Source organism: Thamnophis sirtalis, unplaced genomic scaffold, assembly GCF_051295495.1.
Source record: "Thamnophis sirtalis isolate CommonGarterSnake01/CBP01778 unplaced genomic scaffold, rThaSir2_p1.2 scaffold_2, whole genome shotgun sequence".
NCBI classification, from domain to species: Eukaryota; Metazoa; Chordata; class Lepidosauria; order Squamata; family Natricidae; genus Thamnophis; species Thamnophis sirtalis.
The window spans coordinates 123,829,902-123,852,280 of record NW_028261382.1 but is presented as its reverse complement, the minus strand read 5'-3'; the positions used below and the strand labels follow the sequence as shown (position 1 = coordinate 123,852,280).

The following is a 22,379-nucleotide window of genomic DNA, read 5'->3' as shown; positions in this document are numbered from 1 at the left end:
GGTATTAAGCTGCCACTGTTATAATGACAGGGCTATCGTCTTGCCCTTAAGCTGATTGCTTTATTAAATTTTATGGGAAGGTTTCCTTTGTTTTTTAAAGATAATTTCATTTTTGGGAGGGAATACTAGAAGTATCTGATAATTTAAATTAGACACTGTAGCTAGTATTTACATGACTTGCAAAAGCTTGGAATTATTCTTAAAAATACCATATTTTAATATTTTAAGATAGACTTTCCCAAGATTCTTTGTGCGTTAAGAATCTTCACACTATTTCCATGCTATTTCAGAGCAAAATTGCCACTTATCAGTTTTTGAAACAACTTGTGAGGGTTGTTACATGTTTTTTAGGCATTTTATACATATTAACCAACTATGCATATTGGTTTCCACTGTAAGATTCAGTTAATTGACGGCATGAATTTGCTTAGCTAATGAATGGATTTGTTTCATGGAGCTTTTCATGTGATTTCCAGGCCAAAACTGTATCATCAATAAATGATTAGAATATGTTTTATCTTATTATAAATTGAATGTGTTACATCTTAGAAATATCCACATATCTGACAAACACACAGAACTTTATTTCAATAATTAATTAATAAACATAATTAATAAAATGAACAACACAAAACTACCCTTAACAACTACAACTATTAGCAATGATTTGTGGGCTAAACTTACACATAATATTAACAGATAGTCATATAAAAGCTATGACGGTGTCTTGGAAACTTAAATGAAAGAGATTAATCAACTGGTGGCAAAAATCCCTGAACAATTGGTAGAAGAATATGGATTATGGTGTCTATGGCAACCATATCACAGGACAGTATTGGATTTCATATGGGGTTTTCCTATATTTTGTAAACTATTTGCCTTTTAGGTTCATAAGCTATAACAAATATCGTGTAGACTTGTTTTCTTTTGTTTAAATTCAGTTGTTAATAATTAAAATATTGTCTAATCTCTAGATTGGGAAGTCCAAATCTTTAGGGTTGTGGGGGAAACTTAAAAGTTGGGTATTTTATGGGTTCTTTGCAAAACAGCTGTTTGGGGAAGCGTGCAAATTCATAAAGTTGGTTGTCAATAAGGATAGAAGTATTTCAAAACATCTACTGCATTGCTACCAGTTACCATTTCTACCCTCAACAATGCAAGGCAGTTCCAGTTTTCTTTAATGATTTTTCTAGTCAAATGAACAGGTTTTAACGAGATCCTTTAGATTTTATTTTTTTTATTATTTTTTAATAAGAAAGATTATGGATAGAGATGCTTGAGACTTATACTTTGCATACAGCCATGCTTGTTCTCGTTTTTATTAATTAGCTTTGTATAAAAGATCCTATTGGACACAAAGGGTTGTATGTCTCTTGGCACATTAACTTTGGGTACCTTACTTTTTCTGTTTCACATCTTATGTGATATATTATTTTTTCATAAGAATAAAATTTAGGTATTTGTACCTTTTGCTTAAACGGACAGTAGTTTAAAGCTACATATACATATGCATATACATGTACATAAATATTATTAATGAAGAAAAAAAAAGAGGAGTTAAAAAATCCCGTGGCAGTACAATGATCTCAATTCAAATCGAGACATTCATGACTGATCATGTCACCTAAAAATATGTGACATATTTTATATTTTAGGTGACATGACCAGCCATGAATTTCTCTCGCTCTTTAACGTACTATTATTACAAATCTGCGTAGGGCAGAATTCATTACTTTGCTGGAGAGAAAATTATTTATTGCTTTGTGGTCTTTCCCATATTTCTTAAACTAGGTTATTTTTAAAAGGCCAAAATACGTTTTTAGAGGTGCTCCAGGTTGAAGTAATGTTTTGGCTCTTAGACATAAAACCGCATGAAAGAGAAAATGGGAAGAAAAATATGTATGCCAAAAGCTTTTTCTTTTTGAACACTTCTTACACCTAATACCTTGACTAGATGAACACAAAAATACTTCAACTCACAGAAAGTGAACACCTGCTCTTTGGATCCTTTGTTAAGAGCAGTTTACAGTATATTGATATTTCATCTTTATAAAAATCTTTAAAAAGCATGTTAAGCCAAGAAAAACTGTTTCCCTAGATGTAAACTTCAAAGCATACTACTGAGAGCTAAATGTTATAACCATCTATAATATCTAGTTTTGTAAAGTAGATAAAGGTGTAAAAGTTTTTTATATTAAATACGATTATATCATATTGTACTATTACTTATAACATTTAAAAATATTTTTGTTTGGGAGCTTTTTTTACCTGCTTTCTATAGCCTTTTATAATTCTCCAGTGGACTGTAAGAGAATACATGTTGAATTTCTTGCAATAAGCCTCTGAATTTTGCCTATTCAGCAATGAATAGTAACTGATTCAACATGAGCTGTTTCTTGTATAAACATACAAAATGCCTGACCCAGACTAAATCAATTTAAAAAGGAAAACATTAAAGTTATGTTTCCGGTTACATGCTTAAGGTCTTCTTTGACTGTATTCCATTACAGTGTTATTTACCAACTATGGTAGACTTTCAATTTATCCTTTGATGCCACCTGCAAAGAAGAGGACAGAGATCTTATAGGATGGCAAAAAAATAGAGTTTAGAGAAGTTTTAGTCATTTATTGTCCGGTTACTATATATTAATGCAAAAATGCAATTTGCTAAAGTTTGAAAGTTTAGCTGATTGTTTTGGGCTCTGACATTAAAGTTTAATGAAGTGCCAAAATAGTCAACAAAAGATTGCTATAAGGAAGGTAATGAATAAGGAAACTTCTATACCTGTCCCTTAATAAATAAAATATAAGCATAATTTTTGACCTAGTCGGTAAGTGATCAATTTCCATAAGAGGAGACAACCTCTGATTGCTTGCAGCTCTCCATGGTATCAGTCTTATCCACTACTAGCTGGAAATACTAAGATATAAAGAGATAAAAACTGGATCCTTCTTTATAGCAATAAACATGATAGCGCTAATACATATTCCAACACTGAGTGTTTGGTCAGTCACCAAAACATGTGTTCTAAAGACTGATGAAACTGGATAGCTTTAAAACTGAATGATACCTGTGACATAATTGAAATTCTGCTGAAGTCTGAGTGATATCCTGGAAATTAGCCAAGTTCACTTGACACAGTATATTTTCCAGTATAATAGATTCTTTATGATTTTCTTTGGAATTAAGGTGTATGATGCAGCTAAAGTAAGGGTGTAAGAAAACAACTATTGACCTGTGACAAATTTGGTATAATCCATAGCTGAAACCAACTTTAAAACATGTTTATTTTCTACTACTCTAAGTCTGTACAGGATTTATGTTCTGCCCAAGTAAGAATGTTTGATTTGAATGGTGAGAATTCTATAATTATAACCTTTATTGTCATTGTACTTAAATATAACGAAATTGGTTATATATAAGGAATTACTCTAGTTTGGTTGCCACACTCTGACCTCTGTGCCATTGATCTTGATATATTTTAGTTATTGATGCTAAATGTATGGATTAGGTGCATTAGATGCTTGACATTTTCCATCTGATTTACATGTCCACCAAAGATGAAAAAATGCTCCCTCGATTGATTAGATCAGTGTTTTTCAACCACTGTGCCGCGGCACACTAGTGTGCCGTGACATAGTGTAAGGTGTGCCGTGGGAAAAACACCCGCCTATATTGAATATAGGCACAGAGTTAAAAAATTTTAACATTTTCTAATGGTGGTGTGCCTCGTGATTGTTTTTCATGAAAAAAGTGTGCCTTTGCACAAAAAAGGTTGAAAAACACTGGATTAGATATCCAACAAGTATTTGAAATTTTCTTATAATTTTTAACAATTTATCTGGTGGTGTACTAACAATACATCATTTTATGAAAATTCTCTTTAAGATTATATAATTCAATGTAAATTTTAATCCTTTCTTCTATATACTCTCCCATTGGCCCGACTATAGATTATATCTGCTTTTTTTCCTGTTTATTATAACAATCTTTAACTTTATTGTCCTCGGTTTCCTTTTCAATAAAGTTTATAGATCTTAGCAATAATACAATCATCATTAGTACAGAGCTCTATATCAAATTCAGAATTATGCTTTTCAAATTTATAATTCATTTTATCCAGTTTAAATCTTGCCATTTAAGAATGAAAGTAGTCTATGCTTCTAGTTTACAAGTGAAATTCTTAATTGATATATGCCTAAGAGATCAATAGTTATGGGTCCATTTGATGATGATGACCACAGCATAAGGAAGATTATGACTTGGAGTATAAGAATCATAATGGTAAAACATGCAAATTAACAAATGAAATGAAATAAAATAAAATAAATATGTGAAAATTAGAGAAATGGGATGGATAAAATAGATCTGGCGTTTATTTTTTTGTGTGTAATTCGCCTACTCTGCTCCATTTGGAGATCCAAAAATGATGGAAAAATGAGTTACCTACTTAGAAAAAATGTTCTGTTTCTTTTGAATATGTATTTTAATATGTTCACATAACAAAAGAATGATACAAATCTAAAATTGTGGTTTATTTTATAATTATAATTTAAGAGAATTAATTAAGTATATGTAACAGTGAGAAGCTATGACATGAGATAGACCATTGTTTGGTACTACGAAGAATAATTGGGAGTGGGGGATTGGATATGGTAGAAGAAGAAATAAAAGAAACGAAACAAATTAGAATGAAAATAGAATCACTACAGAAAATTCAGGTGCTGTATGAAAAACTGTTCGAATATTAGTCTCCCAACAGAATAAATGGGTAAGTGACTGCATCGGATCTCATAATAACTTTAAATTAATATTATTGTTATCTTAAAACTGTTGAGTTAGCTTTGGATTTGAAAAAAATAATGACATTGTTTGATTTCTCCCATCATAGGAGAGCATTGAATTTGGGAGTTCTTCGAGATCCTGGTTCAGAGGTTGAAGACAGACAGTATCAAATAGATCTCCAGTCCATCAACATTGGTACTGCTCAATGGGAGCAGCTAAAGCCAGAGAAAGAAAATGGTAAAAGCAGGGCTGTGCCAGAGAATGAAAGGAATTCTCAGAATCCCGCACTTGAATGGAATATGGCCAGTAGGTAAGAATCTGCTTGGAAGTGGTGCTTTGTGGATTCTAAGCAAAAGCATAATGGTAACAGCATCTCATAGATTTGAGCTAATTGGTTTTTTTATTTATACATAGAAGTGTATGTTTGCATTCCGTTGCAAACACGTTTTCCATGAGCTAGGATTCTGAACAGTGCATTTCAAACTGTTTATAGAATTGTTGTACAATAATCCTACAGATACAGTTATGTCTATATTTTTGAAATAGCTTATTATAGCCATAAGGTTTAACACGGGCCAAAACCTGGCATTCCCATTACTAGTCTAGAAAAAGCAGCATTATTATCCCTTTTGTACTTTTTTAAAAGTTTGAATAGAACTAGTTTAGACATTTTAAAGCCAACAGACGACAAAAATGTTTTCCCCCAATTGGCTTGAAACCAGTTTCTGTGCTTCTGTAAATGAAAACAGCTGCTGTTTCTGAAATGACAAATTTCTGTTGATTTGTTGATATGCAAAAGAGGGCTTCCAACTCAAATCTAGTTAGAAATATTACATTGACATCTTCCATTTTTAGTTCTCCATTTTGATTACATTGCTACAATAGACTTTGATTTTGTTTTCAGTCAAGGGTCACAACAGTCCTTTAAAGATATGCTACCAGCATATGCATTTTGGCGAATGCAAAAGACACAATTAAAATAATGCATGTTGAAAAGAGTCTGTATCAATGCAGTTCTGCAATATTTTATAATTGTAAAGTGGGGAGGGGAGCCAAACATTACCTGCAAAGGCTATGGTTCAGGAGCATAAAGCAATCGGTCTCAATGCCGTGACCCTTTAATACAGTTCCTCATGTTGTGGTGACCCCCAGCCATAGAATTATTTTATGTTTTCTCTATTTTTTCAAAAATATGTGTTTTCTGATGGTCTGAGGCTATCCCTGTGAAAGGGTCGTTCGACCCCCAAAGGGGTCCCAACCCACAGGTTGAGAACCACTGGCATAAAGCATTTTTCTAAGGTTTCAGATCAAGTTGGTACATTTTTTCCATGTTCCTTGTTTATTTGCTGCATTTAGAATAACTTAATATAGCATCTCTAAAACCTTAAAACACCCTTAATATTACAAAAACTTTCTAAGATCAAAATATTATTTAGCTTTTTGTAATTTATTTCAGATTCTTTCATTTTTTAAGCTTATGATCAAATTTTTCTTTTGTTCAGGAATGAAGGAAAAGTCATGCAGTTTATTCAGTAATTGTTCTGAAGTTCTCTAATAGCTTAGAGGTAGTTATGATTAGAAAGTAAAATTTGTGAAGTTTGTCTTTTAACGGTGATAAGAGTCTTTTAAGTCTCTTATCACCGTTTTGGACAAGTTTGCTAATCTCTTTGCCTCCTGGCACGCAAGCCTGCAGTTTCCTCATGAGGAGCAGTCATCCAGAGCACATATGGGCAATGTCCCTTCCTCTCCTTATCCAAAGAGATTCCAAGGAAACCTATTCATCAGTTCTTTGGCCTTTGCTGTAGTTGAGGCTATTTTCAATTCACAGAGGCAGAACTGTCTTCAGTTCACCATAACTTTCCAAGAAGTTCAGTTTGGTGGGATTTTGTTACACATATGCATACACATGGCAGGTTTTGCTAAAGGGTTCTTTTTATTCATGTAGCTTTTTTTTGTGCAGTTAAGGCAAAATCATTCACAGCGGGTTTTTTGGTAAAATATATCTACCGTACATTTTTTTAGTTTCAACATTGCTGTAGTTTTAGTTTCAGCATCACTTCTCAAATACGATCCATATAAATAGCAATTTAAGGCCCATTTGTAAGTCAATTGTTTTAATGGAAGTGGTATAATAGTATTTTACTTGTGATCACACTATCCCTTTAACTTTTATGTTGACTTAAAAGAATCAAAACCCGAAAAGTGTATGGTCTTAAAAGTTAAACAAAGTCTTCACTGTACTTATTAATTAGATGAAGTGAAATATATTGATATTCCTATATGAAATTCTTCATATTAAACATATATAAAGTCTTTGGTATCTAGATTTGAATAGACCAATGATAGTATTTTAAATGACCTAGAATGCCTTTCAGCTACTGTTATTATGATGGTTGATCACACAATCAACCAGATGGTTAGGTTCTATTTGCCATTTTTATCCGTCTAAAGTCCTTTCAAAAGGGGAAGGACTTGGGATAGGCAGAATCCCTATTGTTGTTCAACAGTATTAAATGTATCATTGTGGTTTATTATTGTTATGTGTGAGTAATCTACATAAACATTTAAACATCATCAAGACAATTGTAATAAGAAAATAAAATAATAGTGTATTTTTCTGTGGATTAGTATTTTTATGTTTTGTTCTTTTGATTTGACTTGATCCTTGCTGCCCTTGCAAATTTGGGATAAAATGTGCTTGAGGTTTGGGTCAAAGTATACATGTAACATTAAGGTTTTATTCTGAAATATTCCAAATGTCTAATGAAGCTGTCTAAATATTCCTCTAAGGCAGCTGGTTCCAGAATATTTTTCTCCTTTTTTTAACCACACTGAATATGCAGCATGTAGAAGCAACATAAAAAGGCTGGAAAATCCTAGGAGAGGTCTGATAAAAAGATATTATCAATTTTTGTGCCTTGAGATTTCTGGCAAAATTTACCTGTGTGTTTAATTGTACAAGGCTTTGTTGATTTAGAAGAGGGGCATGGATATAAGCTACAAAGAAAAATGGATTTTATTTTTTTAAGGCCAGAAAAGCATTAATTTCATTCATGATTCCTAATAACTTAATTGGTAGCTCCCTCAAGAATATAAGGGAAAGAACCATTTTATTCATTTTCTGTTATAGGGTTTACATGGTCACTTGTATCTCTAATACTTATTTTGTGGGTACATATTCTGGAGCATTTATTTACTTGTTTTCTCAGTACTATACTTGAAACAAATGTTTTTTTCGAAGCTGGATGTATAAAAAGAAGTCATATACTTTAGTATTTCTCAAATGTTCCTTCTGTTTCAAAGATAAATATGTAACAGATGCCTAGATGATCATACTACATTATACCATTCCCCACTGATGATACTCAAATGGTCAAATTAAGGGAACATTAAAGAGTGGTACCATGTAGGAAAATTAGTAGAGAAAGCATGGGTTTATTTCTTGTTATCTCTTTAGAACCACTGGAAAAACCTTCAGATCTGAAGATAGTGTCTTCACTTCAGTTTATTTTAACAGTTGCATTAATTCCAATACCTGCTTTAGCCTCTTTTCTCAGAGAAACATTTAAATATCCGGCAAAGCTAATTTAGCTGATTCAGAAATAGGACTCCAATAGGCAACGAATGTTGAATAGTGCTCTCTTTCTCTGGATACTGTATCAGTTAATATGACTATTTAAAATTGTATATAGTATTTAAAATATATATTTATAAATATACTTATTACATATTTTCTAATGGAATAGCATTTATATGTTTATGTTGGATATTGATAGCATTAAAAAATAATCTTAGAGCATTTTCTCAACTCAGTTGTGTATGTGTGTGTGTGTGTTCTCTGACCATTATTGTAACAGTATTGTATTAATTTCTGATAGTTCACAGCAGACATTTTTCTGTAATGTTGCTAGGTTAAGAAATTAATATTTACAGATATGAAGGAACATTCTTCTAACCATAAGAGTTTATCATTTAGTGCACATTTATTCCATTTTATTTTTTAGCATAAAACATCATCAAGAACGAAGAGCTATTTTAACTCCAATTTTAACAGACTTTACTGTACGGGTAACTGCAGCTCCTGCCATCATTTTCACAAAAGTAATTTCTCCAGAGAATTTACACACAGAGGTCAGTACTAGATATGAGATGTTTATCAATGATCTTTATATCTGCATGTTTGTTAATTATTAAAATGATACATGAAATTGTGTTAAAAATACTGTGTAGTATGCACCTGTTGGGCCAGAACAAAAAGTCCAGGCAGAATTGTTTGTTGAATCCTTCAACATTGTCACCATCTATTAGATCTCTAATGGATAATAAATTCTGCTTTTAAATGAAAATTGACTGGATTTAAGTTGAGATGCCAACCACAAGGAATGCCATTTTATTTTCCATGGCCAAAATTATGTTTAAATCAGGCTTCTGAGCATCTTTTGCCAAGATCAATCTAAGAATCCTTAAATGTCAACATTGGGAAAGCAGATTATTTAGGACCCCAAATGATAATTTCTTTTATAAAAAAGAAGGCTAAGGCGTAATTTTAGATCATCCATGGGAAATACAATTTCAAGGCAGATTATTTTCCCTTTAATTTTTTTTTCAAACTTTCATCAAGAAAGTTTTGGCATCCAGCTGCTTGTTCCCCTTAGCTCCCGTCAGTTCATTTCAAACTTTGCATAGAAGTTTGGGGCTCTCATCCTTTCTGGAAAAGGATTGTAGCTGCGGTACTTGATTTTCTATCTGGGGATGGCCAGGAATAGAACTGAATGGCTCTATACAGAGGTGGTATTCAGCAGGTTCTGATCAGTTCTGGAGAACTGGTAGCAGAAATTTTGAGTAGTTTGGAGAATCCTTGACTGGCCCTACCCCCATTTATTCTCTGCCTCCAGAGTCCCAGCTGATCAGGAGGGAATGGAGATTTTGCAATAACCTTCTCCTGGAGTGGGGAGGGAATGGAGATTTTACAGTATCCTTTCCCTGCTACGGTCACCAAGCCACACCCACCAAGCCATGCCATGGCACCAAGCCATGCCCACAGAACCAATAGTAAAAAAAATTCAATCCCACCACTGGCTCTATATGAAGCCTGCCCTAGTCCGCTGCCCATGGCCCCAATCTCCACTGCTGTTACATATCTGCTGAAAAAAAGAGTTTGAATTTTTTTTTTAGATGAACAGGGAAAGCATATAGTACAAAGTAACAGATGAATTTTTCTGTTCCTGTTGTTCAGGAATGTAAATGCTTTAGCTGTTTTAATTTTTCTTGAATCTACTCCCTTGGATATTCAGTAAGAAAGGGAGAGATCTACCACAGATTACTAAGGATGAATATACACATATTTTTCTATAACAAGAGGATATGACTTCCTGCTTAGTAAGCAAATCTGTTTATTTTCTCCTTTCATTAATTTCTAAAACATGGTCATGATTGTTTTCTTTGTGTGGGGGTTATAATAGCCAGGGGACAATGGTCATTTATCTATGCTCCAAATGTTAGCAGACAGCTACAAATCAATTGAATCAGCTATCTGTGAACTGCAAAATACAGTTTCATTATAAACTAAGATATGCTGGTAGACTCAAATACATCTCTGTGAAAAAGGAGAATTACAATTTTCTGCCAAGAAAATGAATAAGGTCTCTTGACAGCCCAGAATTTAATACAACAAAGTAACAGGACCTCACACATGAAATACATGAAACAAAGAGAAAGCAACTTAATCGTTAAATATCCTGCTGGAACCTTAGCTGTATGACGTTCCATCACTCCTCCACTTGATTTTATTTTACAGATGGGGCATTGTGCTTTTCTGCTGAAAGAGATAGAGAAAATGTTAATAAACAATTTAGAGAATATAAACAATTTATATTGTCTTTCTTAAAAATAAAATTATATAAATGTCAAGAATAAGATGCTAACCAATGGAATTTGTTTTGCAAACTTGTTTCTTTCATAGGAAATTTTAGTATGTGGACATTCTTTGGAAGTGAATATGACAACAGGTCTGGATTTCTTCCTCAGCGTTGCTCAATTACAGCTCCTACAACAATTAATGCAGGATAATATGTCTGGATTGGAGCCTTCCAATAAAGCTGCAGAGGTATTATCGGTTGACTTTTGGAAGCAACTATATGCTTTATCATCCAATTTCCAACATTTTTATTATTGATAGTATATGCTTCCTAAATATGTGTTACACATATCATGATTATGTCTAAAAGTACTTCAGTATAGTAATCCCCTTTGGGATATACCAGTGGTGGATTGCAGGTGGTCCGCCCCGGTACAGGCATACCGGAGCCTGCCCGGAGCACTGGATACCTTTCCGGTACAGTGCTCCGGATGGTCCACCTGCCTGCCTGAGCTCCTTACCTGTCTTTTAAGGCTTCCGCGCACGCGCATGATGCATACAGCACCTGTGGAGCAGCTGGTACATCGCGGAGGCTTGCGCACGTCCATGTGGATGCTGCCGGGCCCGTTCCAACCATACCAGTTGGAACGGGATTCAGAACCCACCACTGGGATATACAGATAGTCCTTGACCACAATTGAGCCCAAAATTTATGTTGTTAAGTAAGAAATTTTTAAAATGAGCTTTGCCCTATTTTACGACTTTTTTTGCCACAGATATTAAGTGAACTGCAGTTGTTAAATTAGTAACACCATTGTTAAGTGAATTTGGCTTTCCTGATGACTTTGCTGGTCAGAAGGTCACAAAAGATGATCAAATTGCCCTGGGGCAATGCAACCCAGGGCAATGCCATGGTCATAAGTGTGAAAAATAGTCATGTCAACCCAGGATGCTGCCATAGTCATAAGTGTGAAAAATGGTCGTGTCACTTTTTTCAATGCTGTTGTAACTTTGAACGGTCACTAAGTGAACTGTTGTAAGTTGAGGACTACCTATGTAGGGACCCTGTCTTCTGAATGTATTTTCTTGGCTACATTTTGTTTACCTGATCATAGGAAATGAAGAGTTTGGTTTCATTCTTTTCAGCTATTGGCTATAGTAAAATTATTCCAATTGGTTTGTGCATTTGTACAATTGAGGAACAAGCAAGTAGTTAGTAGTTTAAACTATAGTTAAACCTTTCTCCAAGCTGAGGCTCAATTGAAGCATTAGAATTGCATTACCAGAAATTGTTTTCCTATTCTAACTATGGCACAACCCCTGAACAGGAGCACTAGTCTCAGGTGTATCACATACAGAATAGTCATGATTAGCTGCATAAATTCTGTAGCATTCATTGGGATATCAGAGAAAGCCAGGCTCTGTGGAATAAATTCAGAAGACTACTTAGTATAGTTAGGTTGAGGTTTATATCTATCAATCCAAATAACCCTATTTTCCCCCCAAACAACAACACTGTGTGATGAGTTGGGCTGAGACACAGTGGCTGGCCCAAAATCACCCAAGCAGTTTTCATGGCTAAGGTGGAACTAGTATTCAGAATCTCCTAGTAGGCTAAACTCCATTAGGCCAAACTGATTAATCTTGTTCTAAACATAGTTTTCTTTCCTCTTGTAAATCCAAGCCTAAGAAATGTACTTTAAGAATGAACATTTCTGTACAATAATATCCTAAATGCCATCTACTTTTTTCCCCTTTCAAATAAGCCAGAATCATAATCTTGAATTTCCTTTTCATTACTACTTAGGCTTGTTTGTAGAGGTTCCGGTGAGGTATCCTAGTTCTTAAAATTACGCTAAACAAAACATACATAGGGCTCTTTGTGTTTGCTTGACTCTGCACCCCAAAGCATTCTTAGAAACATTTAAATGGTTACTGGCCCAGAGTATTATTTCAATGTGTGCCCACCGGCTCAGGCAAAAATAAAAATAAAAGGAAACTGGATACTATAAAGTTTCTTGGGGATCTAGAGGGATTGGCAATATTTCCATAATCATATTTGGAACAGCAAGCTATACCAAATCAGCTGTTTTCTAAAGGCACCTTCAAACTGCTCATTAAATGTTCATTGGTCTAAAAAACTGGGGACTCCTTCATTTCTTGCTGGGAATAAATGATAAATAGAAATAATTGCTGGCTTATTTCTTTATTTCTGATAAACAGGACTTCTAAAATAGTCTATCATTGCCTCTGAACAATGCTATTCCACAAAATCATTCTCTTACTAGAAATGATTACAGTGGCTATAGTCCAGCAAAGAAGAAGCAAAATAATTTCTGCTCATTGGCAGTTTTTAAGATTGACCCTTTTAATGGTTTTAATATATAAGTAACCTAAAACTGCTCTTCAAGTTCCATTTCACGATAGAGCCTATTCATGCAATTCCTCCTATCTTGAGCCATTATAACTTATTTTATGGCAAAGAACCTTTGTTTCATTTTCACTCCCCCACTTAGACACTCTCTGAATGATGAGTATCAAGAAGGAAAAGAAATAAAGCCAACATTATATTTCCTTTGCTATATATTTCTCAACTCCCATTAGGAGCTCCTTCACATTTCTTTTCCAGCAAAGGAAGACCATCTTCTATCATCTGCAAACATATCCTCCAACACATAGTCTTCTGAGACCTCTACAATCCTAAGTTCAAAGAAAAGCAACAAAATTACTCAGAGGACTGGGCTGATTTATGATCAAGGTTTCTATATAGTTTGACTAAGAAATGCAGAATCTAAAAGAGGACATAAATCTGTAAATGTAACACCATGATGTAAACATCAGCAAAAAAGGGACATTTTAGGACTTTATAAGAGATCATTACTAGAAATCAGATACTACTATTCAAAGTAAAATAGTGCAGGAACCAAGAAGTCTTTAGATGGAGTTAATGGTTTGAATTACAAATTATTTCTCAACTCCTGTTCAGTTGTTTGTACTAACTTAAACCTTATCACTAATTATCCTACATAATGTTGCATACCTGAATTTCAAACATCACTTAGAAATTTTGTGGTACAACACATTACAAAAGGATAAAAGTTGAAGACTGAAGCTACATTACAGTAATTGAATAACAAGTTTGTTTTTAAAAGTTGTCTAACTGATCTGGAAGTAGTAATTACTTTGTTCACAAATATCCAGTAATCATCATATTAAACCCACTTCCAAAAGGACCATATGTAAGAAATAGTATATGTATACGTTTTAAACCAGTGTTATAGAGTAAATTAAATGTTTATATTTTACCAAAATAAAAAACATATTGTGTAGAACGTTAGAGAGTAACCACATAATTAAGGCAAAAAATGGCTCTTCTTTGATCTATGTAGGTGCTAAAGGACAAATGTTATTTTATGTAAATGTAAATTTCTGAATTTTCCAGTATTTCCTATTATATTTCTCAGATCTTTATTCTTGTACAGTTGTCTTATTTTGATTGGACTTTCTTTTCTAACATTGTCATTCCTTTAGAGTTTATTTTTGCTTGTTTATCTGTCATTGAGATTAAAGTATTTAAGCAGAACGAGATATTTCTGTGGGATCGTTTAGTTTCAGTTAACATAGCAAAGATTTTAATTTTGTTATGCTAAAATGTGAACATTAACTTATACATAAGCAAGTAATACAGGATTGAGTTAAACCTTCTTGTATACTAGCTTCTGGGGAAAAATATTTGTACATTATTGAAGGTACAAATTTATAATTCCAGAATAGTAAATTTTTATTTAGTGGGTGAAAATAAATAACTTTTGTAGCGATCATCCTTTTCTCTTGCTGTTGGGTCTTCTCTGTATGTACCTATAATGAAGTATACAAGCTCATCAGAATAGTTTTATCAAGTCAAAAATATTGTATAGGGTTTTGTAATAATTGAAAAAGTAGTAGTGGAATGTTGAGCAACTTTCATTATATTTGGCTGTACCTTGTCTGAAAGAATCCTGGATTGCACTGAAGACCAAGGGCAGTAGTAGTACAGCTACTAGGCTTTTGCAATTGTATTTATATTCTGTATTCTACCTATTCTAATAGATCAGGGACTATGTTCCATTTCATGTTAAAGAAACAATCTCAAGTGAATAATAGCCATGTTTCTTCTTAATTTTGACATACCCATGAATCCCTTTTACACTGTCTGTTTACTTATTACTTTATCTTTATTCCTATTAAAAATGCCGTATCAGTAGATCTCAGGATAAGTTAGAAAGTTCGTAAAGATTGCACATTAATATAATTCTGTAAAAGAATTACAAATTCTCCGAACAATTCAGAAGAAAAAATTATGAACTAATTTTTGTGGATAATTTATGGTCTATGACAGGCTGGCTGGGGAATTCTGGGATTTGAGGCCCACACATCTTTAAAGTTGCCAGCGTTGAAAAACACTGGTTTATGGGTCCTGTAATCTAAGCCTGATTTTTTTCAGCTGCTGTAGCATCCTCAAATCTTGCAGTTGACTTTCAGAAGCAAAGCCATGAATTTTTATCCATATATATTATGTTATTATAATTTTTATTTAAGGGCAAAATAGGATGCTAAAAAGTTATACAAAGGCTGTATTTTGTAAATGCTGAAACTAGCGAGCTGGGAAATAGCTCTTCTCAGACAAGGGATCAAGGCTGGAAAAATAATGGGTAAAAGCATGGTAATTTAAGAGTTGGGAGAAAACTCTTAAATTTTGAAATGGAAGCTTATATGTATACATTTCTGTGTTTTGTAGCAGGATGATTTTTTTCAACAGTTATGACAGCAAATATGTCTACTGGCAGCATGTCCTTGAAGTTTGTAGTTCCTGAATGTGAGTTTGAGTTTCTGGAAGTTTAAAGCTGAAATCTGAAGAAAGGAAGGAAGACTATTCTAAATTTTGTATTGCATATAACAGCTGTGATCAGAAGCTATGATATACCAGTTGCAGCAGTGTCCTATTCCAGAAGTAGACAGAGGGGCAGTTGATAATACCAGGAGTTTCTTGGTTCTATAATGATCCACAAATATCAGATTTCTACAATATCTTCTGTGAGGAGCAGGTGTAGAACCACTAGCCGTCTGCAAGTACAAAGGAGACCACACACTAATTTATAACCAAATGCAGATCTCACTAGATAAGCTTCTTCTGTCCTTTTTTCTCTTCTGCATTCTGGGGAGAGTCAGTGGGCTTTATTACAAGTACCTCCTGTATTCTTGTATTCCAATACAAGAATTGACACCTCCTTGGGGGAATTTTTTTCCATTCATTTGTTTGCAAATCTAAAGTCTCATTTTCTTTAATCTGAACAAAAGTTCCCATAAATTGGGAAGAGTATGTGGTTTTGCTAAGAGCAACTGTGGTATGCTAAGGGATGGGGAACTCTTATATTTTACTCATTGCAAATGCTTTCATATTCATCACAGAATATTTCCATGTGGCAGTTTGTACTCTTTGTAAAAACTACTAATCTAATGCCACTACCTAGCTTAAAAACTGAACTTTGATTGTCTTCATTTGTGCAATCTTGAAAACAGTCGGAGAAAACCATATGCAAAGCAACCCTTCCTCTAGGTCACTTTAAAAAAAGAGTTCAAGAATTGACTCAAATAATGCTTGTTGGTTGCAGTATAGATTCTCTGTGTTTTTTGGATTGGGGAGAATAATGAGAGAGAGTTAAGGCAAAATTTAGTTGCAATAAGATGGGGGAATTTATCTGGGCAAACTGGAGTAGAAGGATTAAGAATGGGTTCCATGATAAGGCTGCCTGTATGTCTTCCCTCCTTCCTCCAATTTGCATCAGTTTTTTAGCCTGTTTGTAACTAGTGTCTAGGAAGCTGTTCTGAAGCACAACAATGTTATAGACATAATTAAAAGTATTACTACATTTATATATCACTTGACCCCAAGTGATCCACTCAAGTTCTGTATTGTTAAATAGATGAATAATCAGGACTAGTCACATTTTTATTGATTAAAGTAAATTGTTCTTAAGATCTTGGAAATATTAAAAAATTGTAGATACTATAGATTACATGGATATAATTTAGATAGTAAGATGGTCAACATGTAAATGTAGGGTTCTTACCAATGCCCATCACCCTGCCTATGGCAACTCGAGAGCAGGTCAGGAATGCTTTGCGAGTTGACAAAAAACTTATAGACTACAATTTATGTATATTATATTACTAAATTCATGTATGAAATTTAAGCCACTTTGAGGTCCATAGACTCAGTGGGCTCTTGACTTATTTTTATATAAGGAAGTTTCTTTGATAAATTTTTTTGACTCTTATAAAGTGACATTTCTTTGATATGTGACAGATTTTTTTTTTAAATAAGGAGTTTCAGAAATTGTTAGATAATGGTTTTGTGCTAGTTTCACTGGGCTTTTGCAAAAATCTGTGTAGTTTTTTAAACACTGATATTAAAAAGTATTAAAAGTGTATATCAGTTAGTATGTCAAGGTTTCAACTAGCGAATCCAAGCAAATCAGAACTCTGAGGCTGGAATCTTCCTTAAGGAACTTCTTTGTTGAGTACATTTAATCATGCTAATATGATGTACCCAATAAAGAAGTCCTTTGATGAAGATGCCAGTCTCAGAATTCTAATTTGCTTGGGTTCGTTAGTTGGAATCTTGACGTAGTGGTTTGTAATTTGTGCTAAATATGTGAATTGATAAATTGATAGATTTTAAGTGATACGAATGTTCTTTGGTCACTGTTCTATGATGGCTCATGGCTCTGTTACATATTCAAATCATTATTACTTAATGCCAAGTAATCTTATTCCTCAATATATATATTATATTTCTTATTATTTCTCCATAAAATTAAGTAAATATATTCCAGTTTATATTACATTCCCAGAATTCAGTAATCTTAAACAATTTATACGCACGTTCAATGGCTGCCATGGTGATGGATGTTATGCAATTAAAGTATAATTTTAACCCTTTGAAAAAGCAATATAAAATCAGATTTGTGAATGTACCTTCTCACTCATCTGATTGTGGCTTTATGCAAATATCTAGATTTGCTGAAATATAAGTATAAGTGGGCAAATTCCTTTTAAATATTATTGAGTCAAGGGTCAAGAATGATTGAGTTACTTGACAATGATTTCTGCAGAACATTTTGAAGATAAGCAAAAGAAAGTAATATCACAATTCCAAAATAAACCTATAATACTGTAGAGTTTCCTGTTTTGGTATCTTTTGTAGTTCTTTAAATTTTTCATTGACTAGATACAGATTTCTTATTGTCTTTATTATAGATATATCATAAAGTTATTCTGAATTCCTGAAGTCAGAGCCTTCGCAATTTTCTCTCTGCATTATTGATGTAGATTTTGCAGAGACTTGTCCAGACAGTCTCTGAGAATCTGATATGATTGAACAGAAGGAAAATAATATACAAGCAGTCATTTTATGCAGCAAACTTTCCTAGTTTTGTCTGCATATTATCACAAGCTGCTTTAAACTGCATGCACAAAAACAACACGGTGAGGGGCTGCTGTGGGTCACTACTCATCATATGTTACCTGCTGAAATCACCACAAAAACTCTGTTTGAAATTGTCTTTACATGATAATTGCCTTACATAGCAAACCATTATAGATGGCTTGCTCTGGGAAACAGCTGGCATACAGAATCAGTTCAAAGACAGAACATTTTGGGGAGGGGATAGCAAAGCATGTGGCAAGGTCGCATTCTCATGAGAAGCTGGCATGCACACAAAGCACTGTTCCGTGGAAGCAGTTTTAAGAAGCCACTTGAAAACTCTATATCATGAGAAGCAATCCACAGAAATACTCCATTATGTGGCATAACCACATACAAAAGCAGCCCCCATGAAGTAACCATGTGGTGAGAAAGCAGCACTTAGTTTTAAAATGCAACAGCAGGCTGGCTTGCTTGCTTATTCGTTTAACACCATTGCTTCACCATTTACATTTCTTTCTTTCTTTTATATCCTACCTTTTTTTTAATACAACTCAAGGTGACGTACCTAATGCTCCCTCCCTTTTTCCCCACAGCAGCAACCTGTGAGGTGGGTTGAATTATGAGAGAATGACTGGCCCAAATTCACCAATCGACCCCATGCTTGAATCATTGTCTCCCACCATCTCACTCTCTGAAGAAGTTGTTTTAGTGTGAAACCAAACATGATGTTATTGAATATGATGTCATAAAATATTGTAATTCTGTAGGAGCTTCTCCTATATAGTTCTGTGTTTCAAGTGTTAATTTTTTTTTTAACTTGAGATGTATTGAATGTCCATCCTTGAACCAGGAGAGACAGTATATTGAGTGTTCATCTTTAGCTTGTTAAGGCCTAGGCACTATTCCATTAGGCAAGGAAAGACAAGCAATACAGTCTCATATGGAATCTTTAGGACACTTACAAGCAGAGGTGGGTTGTCAATTTCTTTACTACTGGCTCCTGTGTGTGCTTGCGTGCACATGCAACACTTCTGTGCATGCGCAGAAGTATGCGGGTGGGCGGGGCCTCTTGCCTCCGCTACTACTGGTATAGCCGATCCGGGCCGAACCGGCAGCAACCCACCTCTGCTTACAAGCATTTGTCATTGATTTCTGTGTTGAATATGAATAAGGTAACATACATAGTTGATGGCAAAGTTAATCATTCTGCAGCTACATCATAGGCAGAGAAAGAAACTGAGAAACTAACCTTCTTAACTTGTCAGGCTGTAAAAGCTGGGGATTTTTGCTGTCACACTTGCAAGATTGTAGCCTTACAATAAAGTAGAACTAGCTCATCTGGTTTTGTTTCTAAGTCAGCCTACTTGGAAAGGCTGACAAAATCTGAGTTTGAGAGGAACCCCAAATTTCAAGTCCCCCCCAAAACATTTCAGTTGTTCATACAATTGGTCTTTTCATGGTGAACAGCCTTCTCAGTCGAGGCTTCGAAGTACAGGAATGGATGTTAGCTTTATTAGCTGGAATCATGAAGCATCATCAAAATGTAGAGGTGCCTTCAGTGGTTTGTAAACTAACCATCTCTATTCTCTTAAATATCTAGCAGATAGCACTTTAAGCTCTTATTAGTTGGCAGAACAAGCCCTGGAATTTAAGGTAGTCTGTTTTTATCTTTTTTCTTGTAAAAATCAAAAGTGACTCTAAATCCTTAGCTCACAGTTTTCAGATGTAATGACACCCCCGCCCCCAGTGAACTTGCATTTTTATGTTATTTCACAAGATAATCATTTGTTTCTAGAAGTTATGTAATTCTTTGTTGATAAAGACTTAACATTTACTCTTTTTGGTTGTAAAATCTCACATACTGGCTCCTGACCAAGATAGTAATTGCCCCAGGGGATGATTTTCCCTTAGAAAAATGTTGGAAACCCAGGTAATGAAAAATCTAAAAGATAAGGTACTTCAGCCAAAGTACATTTTTCTAGCTTTTTAAAAAACTTAATCTAATTATTTTATTTATTTTTCCAATGTGTTTGAGAATTAACCCATATGGATCAAGCAGTTTTAACCTGAGTGTTAAGTGCACGATTGGGCTCAGTCCAGATTTTGTTTGATTATCTGAAATCAGCTCTTTGTTGTGGGGATAGTATTTCTTTTGTCTCTAACTTTAATATAGTAGCCTAACATTCTGCTCAATGTCTTTTAAAGTCTATCAGATTATTGCATAAAATGTGGCAGAGCTTGGTAAAATTCAAAAGACTAGTTTAGTAGTTGGAGTTTGTAATCTCTTCAAATTGTAATTTTTAGATTTAGGAAAATGATTACTAAAATTAAAAATGTAGATATTGTGTATGGCAGCAAATGCAAGCAATACATCTCACAAATTAAATTTTTAAAAGGTTTTGCTGCCTCCATAGAATGCAGTTACTTTACCCCGCTCTAGAAGATTTGCAGCTGTCTAGATATGTCCCTTGTCTGTCCTACTGCAAGGTAGGTTAAAAAAATATATATATTTAGAAAACTGGTCAAGCACAATATATACAGAAGGAAGTAGCCAGTATTTATACTAAAATATTACACATACTTTTTTTTTAAAAAAGAAAAGAAGAAAAATGAATTTGTCTTCATGTTTTAGATTATTCTCTAGTGTCAGTGATATATGCTATTGATGAGAAAGCCCATTTGCTGTAGGACTTACATTGCTGGTCTAAAGACTGTAAATTCTAGTCTTCCCTTAGACAAGCCAGTTGGATGACTGACTCAGTCACTCTCCTTCAGCCACAAGTTGTTGTTGGAAAAATAGGAGGTTAAAGTATTATGTACACTGCCCTGAGTTGTAAGTTGAGTTGAGTTCTAACAATTGCAAATCACGAATTTTACAAATGAAACCAAATGAATCCAGGATCAGCAAACCTGGCCTATATTTTTTAGTGACAAGCACTTACTTAATTAACTTTAATTGCTCACTCAAAATGAAGTAGATATGATGCCAGCTTTGGCACTTGCAGGTCTTGCTCAAAAAACAGATGGCAGCTGTGGTTAAGAGGGTTTTTGTACAGGTTTGCCTTGTGAGTCACTTGTGCCTGTTCCTGCGTAGTGAAGCTTTTCTCATAATGATTCAAGCCTTAGCCATCTCTTGTTTGAATTACCGTAATGCACTGTACATGGAGCGACCATCGAAGAACATTTGGAAGCTGCAATTGATCCAGAATTTAATAAATGTAAAAAGCCACCCAACTCAAACATTGTGACACTAGGCAGCATGCAACAGAAAAACAAACCAGAAACTGGGAGGGGAAAAACCCAAATGCTATAAAGAAATAGATTATATAAATATAAGATGGCAATTGGGTCCAATAAGTAAAAGAATAAAAAGTGGATCCATTCAACTTGTTCACAGAATTCAAATTCCTAAAGAAAATGCCAAGTCTTAAAAGCTTTCCTAAAGCAGAGTTGGGGGCTGTTGTATGTTCTGGGGAAGAACATTCCAGAGCATTTCAAGGATAACCACAAAAAAGGCACGTGTCCTCAATCTCATGAGGTGGCAAAATTTAAAATAGGAAACCTGGAGCATGTCCTCCCTCTGAGACTCCGTGGGGTGGCAGATGTTTGTGGGGGAAGGCAGGGCTACAAATAACCCCATCCTTTGCCATGTACAGCTTGGGGCTGACTGCCTTCCATTACATCTGCTCAACCTCCAGATCTATTTAGGAGAGTATATTCTGAGTCTTACCATTAAACAATATCATCTTCTTGGACCCAGAAGTTGTGTCTTATCTGTGGTAGTGCAGCCCTGTGGAATAAGCATTCCTCTAGGAAATCCAAACAACCTCAACCCTGTTAGCCTTTTTCAAGGCTTTGAAGACTGTTTCCTGAGGCTTTGGAGCCAGATGGTAAGGCAAGCTCTGCTGTTGATGTGGTTTTTCTGATTGGTTTTTGTTTTGTTTTGCTTTAACCTTGGACGTCATGGGTTATATGCAGATGTTTTAGTAGTTCTCTTATACACCACCCAGAGTCATTGTTGTGAGATGGGTGGCCCTACAAATGATAAATAAATAAATATAATGTTATTCGTAGAGATAAAAGTAATATCTATTACATGTCACAATACTGATAGCATGAGAAAGTGCTGAGACCTTCAGGAATGGAAATTGGGAGTTTACCTTGACCTGACCTTGTCACCATTCCAATAAAGTCCCCTTTCTGACATTGCTCAGCCTTTCAAAGAAAGCTTCTTTTGGCAGTTAAAAGCATTTTCTTTTGGCTTGTAA

General features: G+C 34.4%; 1 protein-coding gene across 2 annotated transcripts in view; it reads left to right on the top strand.

Annotated features, from left to right (window-relative positions):
* The window catches only part of VPS13B (vacuolar protein sorting 13 homolog B), a 312,128-nt gene that overhangs the window by 159,150 nt on the left and 130,599 nt on the right, over positions 1-22,379 (top strand). For both annotated transcript variants that reach the window (XM_087706818.1, XM_087706819.1), the window contains exons 31-33: positions 4,893-5,096; positions 8,791-8,917; positions 10,749-10,892. In XM_087706818.1, coding sequence (XP_087562944.1) covers positions 4,893-5,096; positions 8,791-8,917; positions 10,749-10,892 — 475 coding nt within the window. The remainder of the gene's footprint in view (positions 1-4,892; positions 5,097-8,790; positions 8,918-10,748; positions 10,893-22,379) is intronic.